Source organism: Theobroma cacao, chromosome 9 (genome assembly GCF_053813885.1).
Source record: "Theobroma cacao isolate CCN51 chromosome 9, ASM5381388v1, whole genome shotgun sequence".
In the NCBI taxonomy this organism is placed as follows: domain Eukaryota; kingdom Viridiplantae; phylum Streptophyta; class Magnoliopsida; order Malvales; family Malvaceae; genus Theobroma; species Theobroma cacao.
In genome coordinates, this window is record NC_142647.1 from 20,716,504 (window position 1) to 20,732,270 (window position 15,767).

The window sequence follows — 15,767 nt, forward strand, 5'->3', positions numbered from 1 at the left end:
GCACTTGAGTTGTTGCAAGTAGCGAAGGGATATTGAAAAGGAAATTTCCTAGGCTAATTTTGCTCTATTTGGCTATAACAATTCATCATGGCAATTTAAGGCACAAGCCAGTTCATGCAGTATTATGTTCCTTGACATACTTCCTTGTCAAAGGATCCAAACTGCTTGGACAGATGTTTTATTACGTGTAAAATAGCTTAGAAGTAGTAAGAGTTTTCCAGCAGAGAGCACTTTTGCCCAGTTTTTAAAGCCTGTATGTTTTTTATGTTTTGCAGAAAGTGAAAAACATAATTATCACGAGCAAAGTGTAAAAGGAGCGATGCAAACCAGCCGTTCTGGACCCTCCTCTGTTTATAAGTTGTTGAGTGGCGAGCCAATAGGCCTATCTTCAGCAAATGGAAACTCATCATTTACTATTCTGCAGCCTTGTTACGAACAGTCAGAAGCACCTGCTTCGGCACCACAAGCATCCGTGTCCCAGCCCCGAGATTTGATTCCAAACCCTGTGCCTCATAATTCTTATATCATATGTCATAAGAGCACTAGGTTGTGTACTGGTTTCCATTCATCAACTTCAGAAAGTTCGAACACTGAAAAGCATGTTGGAAACTCGAGATGTTCTTCCCCACTCCCAATGTTTGATCATCTGATTCCTGCAACAAATACTCCCGACTCCTCACTGCTTTTCGGAGAAGGTAAGACAACTACTTGTGACAAAGAGGACTTTGAGAAATTCATGGTCTTCCCTCATGTCCCAGCAGAAAATTCTACCGTCATTCCTGAACATTCAGCTTATCCAAAGGGCACTTTGACTTTAAAAGAGCAGCTGCAGCTACAATATTTGACACGAGAGCTTGAGATCGAAATGAATGGGAATGGAAGTGAAAATGAAAATCCTGGCCTTGCGGTGAGCATCTTTGTTACATTTCTCACATTTTTGACAAATTAATACCAGCAAAATGGCCAATGGTTTGAACATGATGCAGGACATGACTAATCACTGACTTTTCCAAATTACTGATCAATATTTTTAGGATCAGGAAAGATGATTTAGAATGTCATTTAACCTGCATTGATTAGATAGGTTATAGCTAGTGGGTAATGCCCAACAATCGATGATGATGTCAAGTTGAATTTGGTATTGCATGCGTCTTATTCATGGTAATTTATATATAGATTCAGAACCATATTGAGTTTTAACATCCATCTTGATTAGGAAACACATAAAGTGCCACGAGTTGCTACAGTCCCAGTCATTCAGTTGGAACATAACAGAAACTGTCTTTCTTCGGTTGTTAATCTTGATGGTTGCATACATTCAACGCATCAACATCCTGAGGCTGTAGCTGCAAATAAACAAAGAATAAGATGGATGCCTAAGCTCCACGAACTTTTCTTAAACGCAGTTGACAAACTTGGCGGACCTGAGAGTGAGCTAAAACATCCTGAGTAAAATCTGAATGCTTTTGATTCTTAAGCCGAACTACTACTTTTGCTATGAATTGTATAGGTGCCACGCCAAAGAATATTTTGAAGCTAATGAATGTCCAAGGTTTACATATCTGTCATGTTAAGAGCCATTTGCAGGTGATCATTCTAGCTAACTTGTGGATTTGATCTTCATTAAAGAAATTTTTCAATCTGTTGATGAATATTTTTTTCCTTGAATCTATATTGCAGAAGTATCGACTTGCTAAGAATGTATCAGAGCTTAAACATGGTATAAAATTCTATTCTATGAAGAAAATTTTATGTTTACATTAATCATGCACTCTAATTCGTATCTTGTGTTTTAAGACATAGCTTCTTGACGTTTACAAGAAACAGTTTCAGACAAGTTTATGTTCATCCCACTTGGTGTGCTATGTGACCCTGGTTTTGCGAAGAAGGGACATTAAACTTTTAGATTACTGAAACGAGATTGCAGCAGAATACACCTTTAAAGGACCCAATTATTACAGCAGTAAACTTGCCATCCTCTTTATTACAAGGAAAATTCCTACCTTCTCGACTATCGACCTCTTGGATTATTCTTCAGATAGCTAGCTGGATCAGTAGTTATGAAGAACCTTTCAATCTCTTAACTCTCACCATCAGCCAGAGTGTGATCAAGAATTGAGACATAATTATTGTTTGCTGGTCACTTAAATCCCAAAAAAGAAGTCATCCAAGCTCTGATTGCTTACTTTTCATACATGCATTATATTTGTAGATAAAAGAAGCTCCAGATTTGAAGAAAAGGAAACCTTAACTGAAACCCATGGTGATGGGAATATAGCAAAAGAAAGGTGAAATTCCAGTAACCTACTTTTATTCTTTGATTCATGCTCAAACCACTAATGATTTCTCCACGCCATTATGGCAGGGACACGCAAGTACTAGAGACCTTGCGAATGCAAGTTGAAGTACAAAAGCTGTTGCATGAACAGCTTAAGGTGCGTTCTTGCGCTGCTTTATGTTGGTAGTTTTTTTCTTTTTGTGTGTATTAATTGCCTTTAGTAGGGTGAGCAAATAAATAGATTGGGTAATTTAGTCCATCATATTTAAAGATCAAATGAATCAAATATTTTTATAAAATCAACCAAACATAAAGAAAGACCAAACCGATCATATATAAAATTGATTTGACACGTTTGGTTTTGGACCAATAGATTAAAACTTATAAATTTCATCTATAATTATAAAATATATAAATCATGTATATATAATATATTATTTTATTATGTATATATGAAATTAATGAAACAATTTATACGTTATAATATTTAATATCAAAGTTTGTATAAATAATATGTTATAAAAACTAAAGTGATAATTAATGAGGTTATTAAATATAATCATATAAATAAAATTTATTATAAGTTATAGAAATACTTATGTATAAATTAAATATATATATATATATATTCATAACATTAATATTACGAAATATTATTTAAGTGTTATATCATTTAAAATATATAACTTGTAATTTCATATTAATATAGATTTATAAATAAATAAATATATATAATTAAAATTAAATTACTATGACTATGATTTGTATATATATATATATAAAATAAATTAATATATTTCTAGTATATTATTAATTATGTTTACTACAAATTTTTCTTAATATATAAAAAACATATTATATATATATTAATACATAAAAAACATTCGTTTGATCTTTTGAATAGATTGATCTAAAAATTTTAAAATCAAGAACTAACCAAAAAATCAATTAAATTAAATATTATGGATCAATTGATTGAATGAATCATTTAGGTAGAACTATTTTACTCAAATCACATTTGATTTAGTTTGAGTAGGCAATTGATTTGATTTTGCTCAAGCCTAACCTACAGGACAATGTCCTTGTATCTTTGTTCAGTACTTTCAGTTGCATATCGTCTACTTCTCTTTTGTGACCCTAGGCTCCCTCTAGTAACGTTGGCACTTGGCAGGTTTGCTAACATGACAATTGTTTTCTTCTGGATTTGCATAGGTGCAAAGGGAACTTCAGTTGCAAATAGAGAAGCAAGGACAGTTCTTGAGAAAGCTTATGGAAGAACAAAAGAAAGCTGGCACCAATTTGACTCCGGCCCAATGCTTTCCATCACTTAACAATACAACGTTAATTCATACTGAAATGCCGCTCCTGTCTTCATCCGAGGCTGCCTTCTCACAGAATGGGGCCCAGTCCATTACGGACTGCCCTTCAACCCACTCACCGAAGCGTAAAGCGTCTCAAGCTGCTGTACCAGAACAATGTCAAAAGTCGCATAAAGGAGAAAGCATCACAAACACCAGCATCCCGTGTTGAATAGGAATCAAATAATTGTCATTATATTAAAAATCTGTGATGATTGAAAGGATTGAACAGATGAACAAGATACCTGGGTTGTTGCATAAGTCCAAGACTAAAAAGGGTGAAAATGACGAAAATCTTCCTGGTTTTGTTATGACAAGAAAAGCAGACTAAAATATTTTGATGGTTCAAGTATGTTTCTATGGAATACAATCTCTTGCAAGAATCATAACAAAATCATTTCACCAGAACGTCAGAGAGCTCAAACACCCTACTACGTCTCATTACCGTTTTTTCTTGCGTGACCCCTTTAGGGCGGCCTTAGTCTTTACCCACTCTTTCAATGAAGCAGAGCTTCTCATAAATGAACAAGTTTCGCCTATGCTAGTATCTCCACCAAAAGCTTTGTCTGGTTCTGAATTACATTTCTCAACTGTTGGGACGGAAGCATCTGTATTGCCCACAACAGTTTGCTGGTTGCTTTCTGGAATACTCCGTACAGTGTCTCCTTCCTTTCTGACTCCTAAAGCAGGAGAACCATATACTGTAGGTTCACTCTTATGCGATTTCGTTTTATTGCTATGATTTCCATCAGCGGAGTAAACCACATCCTCATAGATGGGTTTTGTGCACTCTTGCTTTGTAGTACTGCCTGGCACAATTTCTGAGATGCTGAAAGAACTGCTGTTCTCACTTACCAATTGCATCCATGAGGACTTGTGGAGCCATGAAGAACCTCTTCCTGAATTACTTGAAGCCGTTTTAGGTTGGTTTGGCTGAGGTTCCACATCCACTATTTCTGTTTTGCCTAACATGCCTTCCAAATTCTTAGGCTTTGCCAAATTCCCATTCCTGCTATCAAGAGTCTTGTTCACTTTACAACCATCAGAAATTTGTTGTTTTTCCTTGGTAGTACCAACATTTTGCAAAATATTAGAGAGACTGAATGCACTATTGCTTCTATCTCCAACAAGTGCCCTCCATGAAGACTTCTGCGACCACGAACAACTAGTATTCGACTGTTTGAGACCACATTCTGCTCCAGTGGTTTGAGCAACAACGACAGATTCATTTGATTGGGTTTGAACATTTCCCTTTTCATTTCTGTTAGGAAGTAAAATATCGTCTTTCTGCACTTTGTGCTCATTCTGAATTGGTCCATCTTCAGAAGTTTGTTTCTCACTGGATTTGAACCTCTTAATTTTATGACAGCAATATAAGAATTAGGACCAGAATGTACACAGTTACATAATGCTGATAGAATAGAAGAAAAAAAAATCGAATGAGAAGTTATACCTGTTTCAATGATACCTTATCAAGTTTTGTTCTCCCTGATCTTTTGTTTGCCATGGACACAATATTAATCATGAGGTTGTCTTCATTGGCTTCATTCTCCTCAAAATCTGCATTACTATCATCAAACTCTGAATTCCTTCTCTGTCCATGAAAAAGAGAAACAAGTTGGTGCTTATCTTCTTCTTTGTTAGGAAGTGGTTTCCTCTTCTTTCTTGGATGCAAAGTATTATTTTCCTGCACTTTGCACGCGCTCCGAATTGCTCCATAATTAGAAATATGGGTTTCACCAAGTCCTGTTTTCTGTGTTCAATACAGCAAGAGTAAGAAATAAAGCGCAAGGATAATAAACATTAAGAAACCCTGACAAACAGAGAGCTATATAATTGCACCTCAGTGGAGACTGCTTTCTTCTCCCTGCTCCCAGACATAGCTGCTCGATTATTTGAATCAGAAACAACATTAATTATGAGGTCATCATCATCTGTTTCCTCCTCATCGGACAGTGGACCCTCAATTAGTTTGGTGAAATCCTCTCTTTCATCTGCTAGGATAGCACTGCTAGTGTTTGAGATGTTTGCCCTCTCAAATAGCTTGTTCATTACTGAGCTCATCATACTAACCTCTTCCTCATTCATGACACCATTTATTTCTTCATGATTCTGACCTTCTTTTCGTCTCACAGCATTAAAATGACCAGAATGCTCTTCACAATCACAAAAATGTATGGGGAGGGCAGAGACTTCGACACGTTGGAAACTGTATTTATGCTTTCCAGTCCCACTGAGTGGCAATGATTTCACCTGTATAACATATAGTCATTCATGATTTGGATATGGTCTCAGCTGAAGTCGGCAATTCCAAATATATAAAACTAACTAATTCCGGTAAGCTAGTGACACAGACAACAGATTTCAGAAAGCAATTTCCAGTACAAGGTTGAAATCTTAAGACTAGATAAAAATTTCAGAGGGCAAACAGATCAAATTATATTAATCTCAGCAGAAGGCGGCTTTAGCTAGCAGAAGAAGAGAAAAGGGTTGGAATTTAAAAGTGCTAAGAAATGAAACAGAAAGCTCACCCGAGTTAATCTAGGAAAGAAAATCCGAAGATGGCCCTGTTGGGAGACGTGAACCTTGTTGCCGTTGTAGGGTTCATCGGAAGAAGAGGGCATGGGCTGATGGTGTGCTTCTTCTTCTTCCTTCGCCCATTCCCGTTTCAAGCGGGTAAGATAGTGCTCTTTCGCCTTTCCCAGCTTCAGCTTACCTCCTTTCCACACGCACCCATTGTACGTGTTAAAAAGCTTGGAGAGGGAGTTGGAGGAAGATGGGAGGATGTCCACGTATGCGAAGCTGCGGCCTTTGGCCCTAATAATGTCCAGTCCTTCCACCGTTCCCACGGCGGAGAAAACCTTCCGGAGATCATCGCTGCTAACGCTCTGCCCCAAACCTCCTACATGTATTCTTGTTGATGCTGTGGCAGCCATTGATATTTCTCCTTTTTCCCAGTTTACCTACGCTGGACTCGAGAGAAAAGGTTCCTGTTGCCTGCCAAAGCGCCAGGTTAGAAATAGAAAGGGCTTTTTATTCCAGGGACGGCCTCAACCTTATGTTGGGCTTAGTTACTGTAATTATTGATCCATCAGAGCCCACCGCGCCTTTTGTCCAATACAGAAGAATAAATAGGCAAAGGGCTTGAACAGAAACAAGCATCGCAAGTGTGTAGAACTAGCAAGCTATTTTGGTTGCGGCGTCCTTCTTCATTCACATAACTTATAAATGCATTACAAGAAAGAGCCTTGCAGAAACTTTCAGCGTGGCAGGTACTTGTTCTTTTCTATTATTGTTCTTGAGCTTACCTGTTCAATGTTTCATACAAAGATTATTTTTTTCTTTTCTTCAAATTGCATGCTTTTGATGGATCAAGAGGATGACCCTTACCTTATATATAGTTTGCAATCTCTTATTGCCCATAAACTGAGGTCTTGAAGGATAAACTGCAGAGGGCGAATTTAACAAACTTGATCTGAATGGTTTCCATAGGGTTTGGTTCAAATTCAGACACTATTGCTTCGATAAAGGAAGGAATAGAGCTTTAACTGCACTAACAAGATGTTCAAAAATTAAAAGAAGAAAAAAAAAGGGGTTTCCTGGAAAATAAATACATAGGGCCATAGTCGATTAACTTACATAATGTTTCCTTGGGTTTTTAGATTGCTTAAAATTCCCAGTTTAACCGTGAATTTCAGGCAAAGCTTGAAGGTGGGTTTTTGCAACCTATCAGACTAGCTAAAATAAAAAAACAAAAGTTAGGTCATATAGTGCACAAGGGAATGAGTAATATGATAGAACTCTAAAAGGATCAGTCCCCCACCTTGTTGACTCTCTTATAAAATTTTCGCTTAATTTCTAATGAAAATTTTGGCATCTTAAAAGACTCCCAATAAATTTCTCAATTTCATTCAACCTGCTTGGATCGCATGGGTCAGGGTGACATCTCTATTGTTCTCCCATCCCTTTGAATGACTGAACCAAGATATTTTGTGGTATGAGTATTGACAAAGTAATTGCTCTGTCAAACATGTCTTTTACATCTTGAATATAGTAGTTTAAACTCCTTTTTTTCCCAGGACCCTCCATTAGAATTCTCTAGTGACTCTATCAGTAGTTTTTTTTTTAGTATAATGAACACCATGTGCAAATCTCTCTAGTTATAGTGAGAGCTCTGTATAAAACCTGCCATAGAATCAGATTGTTCTTAGAAACACTAGTCTCATTCATTAATCTTTGTCTTTGCACCCTCTACCATAATTTTATCGTATGGCTCCTTAACTTGATACCCCTATAATTGGCAAAAATTTGTATGTTTGATTTGTTCTTGTTTAGGGGTATTAAAGTGCTCATTCTCTGCTCATCTGAAATCTAGTTTAGCTCTTAGAATCTTATTAAACAAGTTTGTAAGCCAAGATATTCATTCTTCTCCATTCACTTCCACTGTTCAATAGGGATGTCATCTAGTCCAACTGTTTTTTCTACCCTTCATCTTTTCCAAAGCTTTTTTTTTTTTTTTCTCGAACCTGCCAATAAAAAGTATAATCTTTTTAATTATATGAATTACTAACCTCGCCAAAGTTATACAGGCGTCCAATTTGTCACTGATATAAAATAGACTTCTCCAGCTGTCCCTAATAACTTTTTAGAGCAAAATGCACTTCTCAATCTCATCCTTAATGCACTTTGCTGTACTGAAGTTCCTTGTCCGATTTATCACATTTGGGCAAGTTTTATCTCTTTTTTCTTCGCTATCCAACCGTTTCTAGAAAATAGAAATCTTCTAAAGTTAAAGCTTTCACTTTTATTGTCTTCTTAGCATATTTCTTTGCCACTGTTTGCTTTTCTAGCTTTTCTACATTTCTCTACTTATGCAAATCTCTAAAACAAGTTCTTTCAACTTGGGCTTTTTCCTATACTTCCTTTATTAACCACCAAGATTTCTCGTATGAAGGAGTGCCCACCTTAGATTCTCTTGAAAACATCCCTGGCCACTTTTTGAATGTGACCAAGTGATATCATCGCATGTAACTTTGGCTTTCCCACCCATTTCCCAACTTCCTTATTCAAACAACCTCTTCTTAAAAGTCAATTATTTTCTACGTTTCAAATCCTATCATTTAATTATTGAGCACTTTACGAATTTACTTCTCCTTTTCCATCATTGGACATGTATGTTGAGTAAACATTAGTTTATATTAGTGAGTCACATTTTCTCTTGGAATGACTTTAACAAACTATTCAGTCTCTTTTCCTTTTAAAAAAGAAATCTATTTCTTTCTGTTCTTGATATCCCAGTCTTATCAGTGATCACATGGTGTTCTTGCTTTTGAGAAAATGTGATTGGCTATCATGAGGTCCTAATCTGTAGCAAAGTCTTAGAAAGTATTTTCTCATCATTTCTTCTAACCGTGACCTCCATGAATACCCATCTACTCCATAGAGTCCTTTATGCCTATTAGATATATTCCTGTTAATATCCTCTCCTATCAGAGGATTTTTTGGATCGATCCATCCTAATCTTTGAAAAGATATGACCTTGAGCTGCTCATCCAAGCCCACTTAGTTGCATGCATGCTAACCATAAAGTCTCCTCTTTCAACACTTGCTTTATACTTATGATTTTGCCATCAATCCTTCTGATATTTGTAACATTATCCTTCAATGTCTTACCCATGAAGACACATACACCAATTTTTTGTGCAACCCTTATTTGAATACCAAATTTTTAACACCAAGTCTTTGAGTTCCTTTACCCTTTCTCCTTTCTACTTAGTCTCTTCAATGGACACAACATTAATCCTCCTTCAAATGATAATCTCAACAACCTCCATTGGTTTATCTATTAATGGCCCAAAACTTTTAAGTCCAAAAGCATAACTCATTGTCTTGGACTAAGTTCATTACATGCACTTCTCCATGAAAATGTGAGAAACATTGCTCATTTTTCACTACAAGCTAGTGTTATTACCACCTCTTAGTATTTGAGGAGTATAGTGTATTGCTATATGGGAATTGTCCTAGCATTAGCTCAGTTTTCAATAGTTCATAGTCATAACGATTTAGAAAAAAGTTTATGCTATCTATCAACTACATTATGCACTTATAGTCATTTATGTAGTCTTGAGACTTAGACAACTAATTCGAACGATAAATACTCTTAACTCAGGCAAACTCATCGGCATTAATAAAAGTTTAGAGAGAGTAGGAGAGAGGCAGATGACGTAGAGAGAGAAAGAAAAAAAGTAAAATGATGGTTTTTATATGTTAGGGTTAGGTTATTTAGGTTAGTAATTTGACAAAATAATTAACAACATTTTTGTCCAAAATTTTTTAGCCCATTTTGTGGCCTGTGGACTAGCTATTACCAAGGGGGCTTATTACTAACGTCCCCCTCTGTAATAGCTATTTCAACTTATCCCAAAAATGGTCATTTCACAAAATGGTCATTCTGTAACCAAACAAAAGAATGAAGTACAAAAAAAGCATCGGGGAGAAATGGATTAGCCATTCCTCCCAACCAAACATGGTTCTAAGGTGGTACGTTTTTTTCTTCCGTGTCATTCTCAGAACTCTATTTTGAATAATATAACAAGGTGCATCAGAACATTCCACTGAATATTTTACTATTGTTGCATTTTCACCAAAATTTTCCCTAATTATAAGTGTTCTGTTTAAACTGCACTAGTTTTAAAATGGTGCTGAAATTGGACCACCACCTTAAGTAGAATGAATAACTTTGCACCTTAACCCTAACATCTACTTATATCACCTAATGATCTCTATTCCTAGCAATGCACATGAGCTTGAGTATATTTACTTAAAATGCAAAAAATGATCTTTTTGTAGCTTTTTTTGCTTGAATTGATAAGTTTGTGGGTTTTCATGCTTGATTTATTATCATTCATTTTTCTGCCAAAAAGTATCTTGATGGAAATGTTAAATTCAAAGTTTGAAATTGATACTTCTACTATCTCGATTTGGTGGTTTTGGTCTCTGTTATTCAATTTTAATGAATTTAGTCCTTACACGTCCATTAAAAGTCAATTTTAGGACAATTGATATGCTGTTAAAACTTTGGCTTTAGCTGTGATGATGTGGTATTTTGGTATGATGTGACATGCTGATGTGGACTAAACTTTTTACTATGTATCAGTTTAAAAAATCATATTTTATTTAATTAAATAATAACTAATATTTATTAAAATTAGAAAAACAGTTTTTAGTGTTTTTATAAGAAAATCATTTTTTGCTAATGTATGTCACATGGCCACAAAAATTCAGGTTGGCATATCAAGTCATCAACAAAAAGAGCCTTTCAGCTGAATTTAATTGCAAAATTGTAACACCGGTATCATGTTACTAAATTTATTTTTAATAAAAGTGTAGGGATTAAATTCATTAAAATGAAAGTAAGGAGGCTAAAATTGCTGAATTGAAATAGTAGAGGAACCAAATTCACACTTCGACCAAAAATTAACTTTTGTTTGTACATAATTGTCTTTTCTATATATAGCACACATGCCTAACTTATGCATCATTAGTAGATTTTTCATTATGCATCATTAGTAGATTTTTCACTAAGTCTTTAATCTTCGTTGCTCATCCTCCAGCTGTCAGTATGGTGAAAGGTGCAAATTTCTTCATGTGATACAGCAACAGCCAAAGTCCAACGCCTTTGGATTTGGCACTCAAGCTAGCTCACACCAACAACAAAAGCCCAATCCTTTTGGATTCGGTGTTCAGAACAATGTTCAGTCAAAAGGGGCCAATGATTTTGGAAATAAACAGAACCAGTTCAAGGTAATTTTCCACTCTTAAAATCTGCAGGTATCAGTTGGACCTACAACTTGGTTGCTTGGATATATGATGCCATTTCGGGCTTTCCTTCTTGAATCAAGCTCTGGAAGGTTTCGGGAAATCTTTTGCTTCTTTTTAAAGGTTTACTAATTTGGACTCTTCTTCCTTATTGTATTGTAATTTACTCTTTTTTAAAAGAATACGTGGACCCGATCCTCTGCCAGCAGTGCCCCTTCATTGCGGCAGCCTGATAATCAGCCCCAGGCAACGAATCATCAGTAAGTAGTGATGACTGGTTATGTCATTTCTCTTTGCTGCTGTGTAACTTCAAAATAATTTTTGTTTCTTCTGACAAAATGTGAAATTGATGCATGCAAAAGGTGCACAGATCCTGAGTTATGCAAACGCACTATTATTGAAGATTTTGAGCATGAGAGACCCCTTTGGAAGCTTACATGTTACAGCCATTGGAAAAAGTATGTTTTACAATTTATATCGTCTACAGGCCCTTCAAAAGATTCACAACATTTATGATATTTGTTTCCATGAATATTTTTTAATTTCAAGGGCAAAATATCTGCAGAAGCACTGGATAGGAAGAATGATTTCTTGTTCGGGTGTTTTAGGGTGCTCATAAATAATAACAACCTCTAAAAGTTTAATTTTGTTAAATTAAGCATATCCTGATCCTTTTGCCCCAAATTTAAATTTTAGATTATATTCCCAACATGATTAAGATCTTATTAGATGTGTAGAGAGGTGAAACCCATTTTCCTTAGGAATGTTTTATTGGTTTAGGAAATCTGCTGCTGTTAAAACCATTCTGAACTTAATGGCTAGTGCACCCTTGTCCCATTTTCCTAGCCAGAGCCTGTCAGGTGGTAGATATACATTGTCCATTCTTGTAATTATGAGAATGAATAAAGGAATATTAACATGGTCTAAAGTTTGAGTTTTTTTGTTTGTAGTTCTCCTTGTGACATCGTTGGTGATGTCAGCTTTGAAGAATTGCGGGCAACAGCATATGATGATGCAAAACATGGATTAAGCTTGCAGTCAATTGTGAGGGGATCTTCAATACCTTGCTTTGCATATTTTTGGTTGCATGTTAATCATATATACACAGTCACCAAAGTACATTTGCCTATGTTGCTTGCCATTTCATTCTGAATTATAACTTTGGAATTACTTTGATATAGACATATGCTTTTGGCTAAGCTTCGGTGAGAAAGGAAGAAACCTGGAATAAATGGGCTGATGGATCCAGTGAACAGTTGAGTCAAAGCTAAATGCAATTGTTGATATCATCACCTTGAATTTCTTGCAGAGATAGCTGGGATACTTTATGACATGGGCCTTAAGCCCTAGGAATGTACTTTTACCCTAGATACACACTTATGCAGCCATGCACACAAATACTCACATATAGACAGATAGATTAGAGAATTTTGCTGATAGAATTCCTTTGCTACCCCTAGGAGAATCCTATGCTTAATCTGATAAACTGAAAAATATACATATAACACAAATTTGCTCTGGAAATGAATCAAGAGCTCTCAATGTATTATGTTATAACTAATTTGTTCTTATTTTCAAACAAAACATTTGTTGTAAATATTGGTCTGTGTATTTCTGCTGCATAAAGAACTCCTTGTTTCTGCCTATCATCAATTACCACATTGTTATGAAAATTCCAGGAGATGTTGATGTCATACTATGCAATGGTTATCATTGACTGGCACTTACTAACTGCAAATTCCACAGGTTGAGAGAGAGAGAAATTTACTCAATTCAAAGTTAGTTGAGTTTGAAAACCTTCTTCGTAATCCCTATACAGGGCCTGTTGGCTCTACCCTGGCCCAACAAATTCCATTTCCCACAGCCACTGCAACTGCATTCTCTCCTCAAAATACTGGCCGTTCTCAAAATGGTTTCCCTCCTTCTGTCTCCAGTTTTAGCCAGCTGGGAGCTTCACTTAATTCAGGATCTGCAGTGAGGTAAGAATGACTCCTAAATTCTTTTATAAAAAAATTGGTTTCATATTATTCTTGCTTTGTACTTATGAAAGCTGAAATCAACTTCTTTCCTGATTCTAAGTTTAGCCCTCAGGGTTTTTACTAACTTTGCAAACAATATTTTCTCAGGCCCTCTATACAGTCAAATAATGCCTTTGGGCAACCAATTTCTTTCTCAAGTTCTGCCCAAGCCTCAAGTGTGTTTGCAACAAACAATATTCCATTGGCCAATGCCTGTAAGTTTTAAGGTTTTACCACTTACACTGTACTTGTACATGTATTATGTATGCTTTTAATTTCAGTCCTTACATGACAGTTTCATTCGGTAACCAACAACCTAACCAGTCAGTTGCAGCTGCCTTCACCACAAGCATGTCTAGCTTCAGCAACAGTAGTGTCACTAGTACTGCACTCAACCAATTTTCTGCTCCGGTAGTATCAACACAAAACCTCAGTTTATCAAGCGTCCAGCCTCCTGCTCTCTTCAATGTCTCAAACTTAATTTCTAAAGCAGATGGACAATCAGCTACAGATATTCAGTTAGGGTATGTTGTTGGAGAAGCTATTGTACACTCCTAATCTATTTAAGAGATTATTTAGTTGCTAGCATTTTGTAATATTTTGAATGAATTTATTGATATCAATTAGAATACTTCATATGCTTATAATCCTCTTTAATTCGATTTCCAAATCTGACAGAAGTAACTTGCAAAGGAAGATTGTTTCTGGGGATTCAAGTGTTTGGTTAAAAGAGAAATGGATTCCTGGAGAGGTAAAGGACTTTATTTATGCTATATTTTTTATATAGGAGTTAAAGTTACTAGATTCTATGTTCTATCTTTAGGGTTCAATGTATATCATCTTCAAATTTGGAATCAATGCATTTCAAATTTGGCATTCCTCTATTGGGCCTGCTGTTTAAATTTTTCCCCCTCAAATGAAGGCGTCAACCTCTATTGTTGCTTTCGTTGTTCGTAGTGACCAAATAACCAAGTGATGCTTGTTAATTTATGCTGCTTGCTGCAGCGAAAAAACATTACAAATTCCATAAATGCATGCACCTTCTAAAAGCTGTGGGCTAAGAAAGTAGATTAAATCTTGATTTGTAAACAGGAAAATTAATTGATTATTTAGGTTTACTGAATAGTCATGATTCCAGTAATTTATGTGATTTGTTTTAACCCTTGTTATACTATTTGGGAAAGGTATTTTGTAGTTTAATCTTTTCTGGCCTTCTTATCTCAAATTACTTTGTTATATTATCTAGATTCCTGAAGAAGCTCCTCCAGATGCTTATGTTTAGCTGGGATTCATATCAGAACGATGTAAAGTTTATAAACATGTGTATACAAAGCATGCTTCCTATAGGTGTCTTCTGCAAGCGCCATCTGAATGTGGATCCCACATGGTAAAGATGGGAAGCCACTTACTATTGGCTGTGCTTCATTGTTTTGCAGTTGTAACAGAAGTGCAGGAGACCTGTGTCAACCAGATTTGGTTTGTCATCGGAGGGTTCATTGCTGGTGTCCTGTGTGTTTGAAGGGGTGGGGGGGGAGGAGATTTTAGGCCTTTTAAGGCTTGACAAAGTAAAGTTACAAGAAGGATTTTGGCATGATCTTGTGAAACTTGTCTATTCTTGGCTCTGATTTTTACAACTTGATAGAAAGGAAAATGCCATGGATAAATCTGTCATGTGTATGAAGGCATGAAGTGCCAAAGAATAAGGATACCTGTTTGTTGGTTAAATACCCAAAGAAGTTTTTGAATTTTTATTATTTTTATTTTGAATCAAATAAGCTTCTTACTAATAGTTGACTAATTAGTCAATGATACAGTCGATAATTTTTTTTGTCACGTCCTTTGTCACGTGACATTGATGCCATCAAGATGATGTCACGTGAAAGATGACGAAGTAGTTAGTGTAAGGGGTTTATTTCGACTTGAAATAAAAATTTATGGTTTTATTTGAAGCTAATAAAAAGATAAGAATTAAATTAACTTTTTTAATATAATTTAAAAATTTATTTGTTTATTTAGTTAATTATTTAACTTTTAAAATTGCACCTAAACTAAAAAAAAGAAAAAAAACTAAATCTAAATCACTGAAAAATTGATTCATTGCTCCATTTCAACTTTAAAACAACTTCCAGTTATACAAAGAGGTTAATATTATTATTTAAATTATGTGAACCAGCTACATTAGGCTTCATATTTACATGTGAGGCTTATTCTTGTGTAAAATGAAACTCCACAGAGATGCACTGCATTTTCAAAATCTTGGAAGCGTAACCACATATGATGGCCTAGTTTGATATT

The 15,767-nt window shown here is 35.5% G+C and overlaps 3 protein-coding genes across 9 annotated transcripts; 2 read left to right on the forward strand and 1 right to left on the reverse strand.

Moving 5' to 3' along the window:
- Window positions 1-319: 319 nt before the first annotated feature.
- Window positions 320-3,808, forward strand: LOC18589518 (myb family transcription factor PHL6-like). The gene is made up of 7 exons (XM_088809690.1): window positions 320-907; window positions 1,217-1,430; window positions 1,511-1,587; window positions 1,681-1,720; window positions 2,213-2,288; window positions 2,366-2,435; window positions 3,491-3,808. Exons 1-7 carry the CDS (start codon window positions 320-322, stop codon window positions 3,806-3,808), a joined length of 1,383 nt encoding a protein of 460 aa, XP_088665816.1.
- On the reverse strand, window positions 3,239-6,637 carry ROS3 (RNA-binding (RRM/RBD/RNP motifs) family protein). Of its 2 annotated transcripts, none has more exons than XM_088810271.1 (4): window positions 6,168-6,637; window positions 5,479-5,889; window positions 5,105-5,389; window positions 3,239-4,989 (listed from the first exon to the last, which is right to left on the reverse strand). In XM_088810271.1, exons 1-4 carry the CDS (start codon window positions 6,570-6,572, stop codon window positions 4,078-4,080), a joined length of 2,013 nt encoding a protein of 670 aa, XP_088666397.1. In that variant the 5' UTR covers window positions 6,573-6,637; the 3' UTR covers window positions 3,239-4,077. The 2 variants fall into 2 exon arrangements, with proteins under 2 accessions (XP_088666397.1, XP_007014591.3); XM_007014529.3 differs by having other exon boundaries at window positions 5,090-5,389.
- Window positions 6,638-6,778: 141 nt separating this feature from the next.
- LOC18589520 (Zinc finger C-x8-C-x5-C-x3-H type family protein) lies at window positions 6,779-15,226 on the forward strand. 6 transcript variants are annotated; one of them, XR_016028156.1, is made up of 11 exons: window positions 6,780-6,908; window positions 11,250-11,439; window positions 11,635-11,714; window positions 11,817-11,912; window positions 12,405-12,498; window positions 13,201-13,433; window positions 13,581-13,687; window positions 13,768-13,996; window positions 14,151-14,223; window positions 14,719-14,819; window positions 14,909-15,226. XR_016028156.1 is itself a non-coding variant. In XM_018127867.2 (10 exons), exons 1-10 carry the CDS (start codon window positions 6,865-6,867, stop codon window positions 14,912-14,914), a joined length of 1,152 nt encoding a protein of 383 aa, XP_017983356.2. In that variant the 5' UTR covers window positions 6,779-6,864; the 3' UTR covers window positions 14,915-15,226. The 6 variants fall into 6 exon arrangements, 5 of the variants coding, with proteins under 5 accessions (XP_017983356.2, XP_017983355.2, XP_088665499.1 ...); XM_018127867.2 differs by lacking the exon at window positions 14,719-14,819 and having other exon boundaries at window positions 6,779-6,908; XM_018127866.2 differs by having other exon boundaries at window positions 6,779-6,908; window positions 14,154-14,223; window positions 14,719-15,226.
- The last annotated feature ends 541 nt before the right edge of the window (window positions 15,227-15,767 follow it).

Excerpts from the sequence above, each read along its gene's own strand:
- LOC18589520 (XM_007014532.3), top strand. The coding sequence starts at position 6,865 with ATGCATTACAAGAAAGAGCCTTGCAGAAACTTTCAGCGTGGCAG. Across the intron at positions 11,715-11,816 it reads CCCCAGGCAACGAATCATCA|GTGCACAGATCCTGAGTTAT; the intron begins GTAAGTAGTGAT and ends TGCATGCAAAAG. Across the intron at positions 11,913-12,404 it reads TGTTACAGCCATTGGAAAAA|TTCTCCTTGTGACATCGTTG; the intron begins GTATGTTTTACA and ends TTTTGTTTGTAG.
- ROS3 (XM_007014529.3), bottom strand. The coding sequence starts at position 6,572 with ATGGCTGCCACAGCATCAACAAGAATACATGTAGGAGGTTTGGGGCAG. Across the intron at positions 5,890-6,167 it reads TCTTTCCTAGATTAACTCGG|GTGAAATCATTGCCACTCAG; the intron begins GTGAGCTTTCTG and ends TATGTTATACAG. Across the intron at positions 5,390-5,478 it reads AGAAAGCAGTCTCCACTGAG|AAAACAGGACTTGGTGAAAC; the intron begins GTGCAATTATAT and ends TATTGAACACAG.
- LOC18589518 (XM_088809690.1), top strand. The coding sequence starts at position 320 with ATGCAAACCAGCCGTTCTGGACCCTCCTCTGTTTATAAGTTGTTGAGT. Across the intron at positions 1,431-1,510 it reads CAAACTTGGCGGACCTGAGA|GTGCCACGCCAAAGAATATT; the intron begins GTGAGCTAAAAC and ends TGAATTGTATAG. Across the intron at positions 1,588-1,680 it reads ATGTTAAGAGCCATTTGCAG|AAGTATCGACTTGCTAAGAA; the intron begins GTGATCATTCTA and ends TCTATATTGCAG.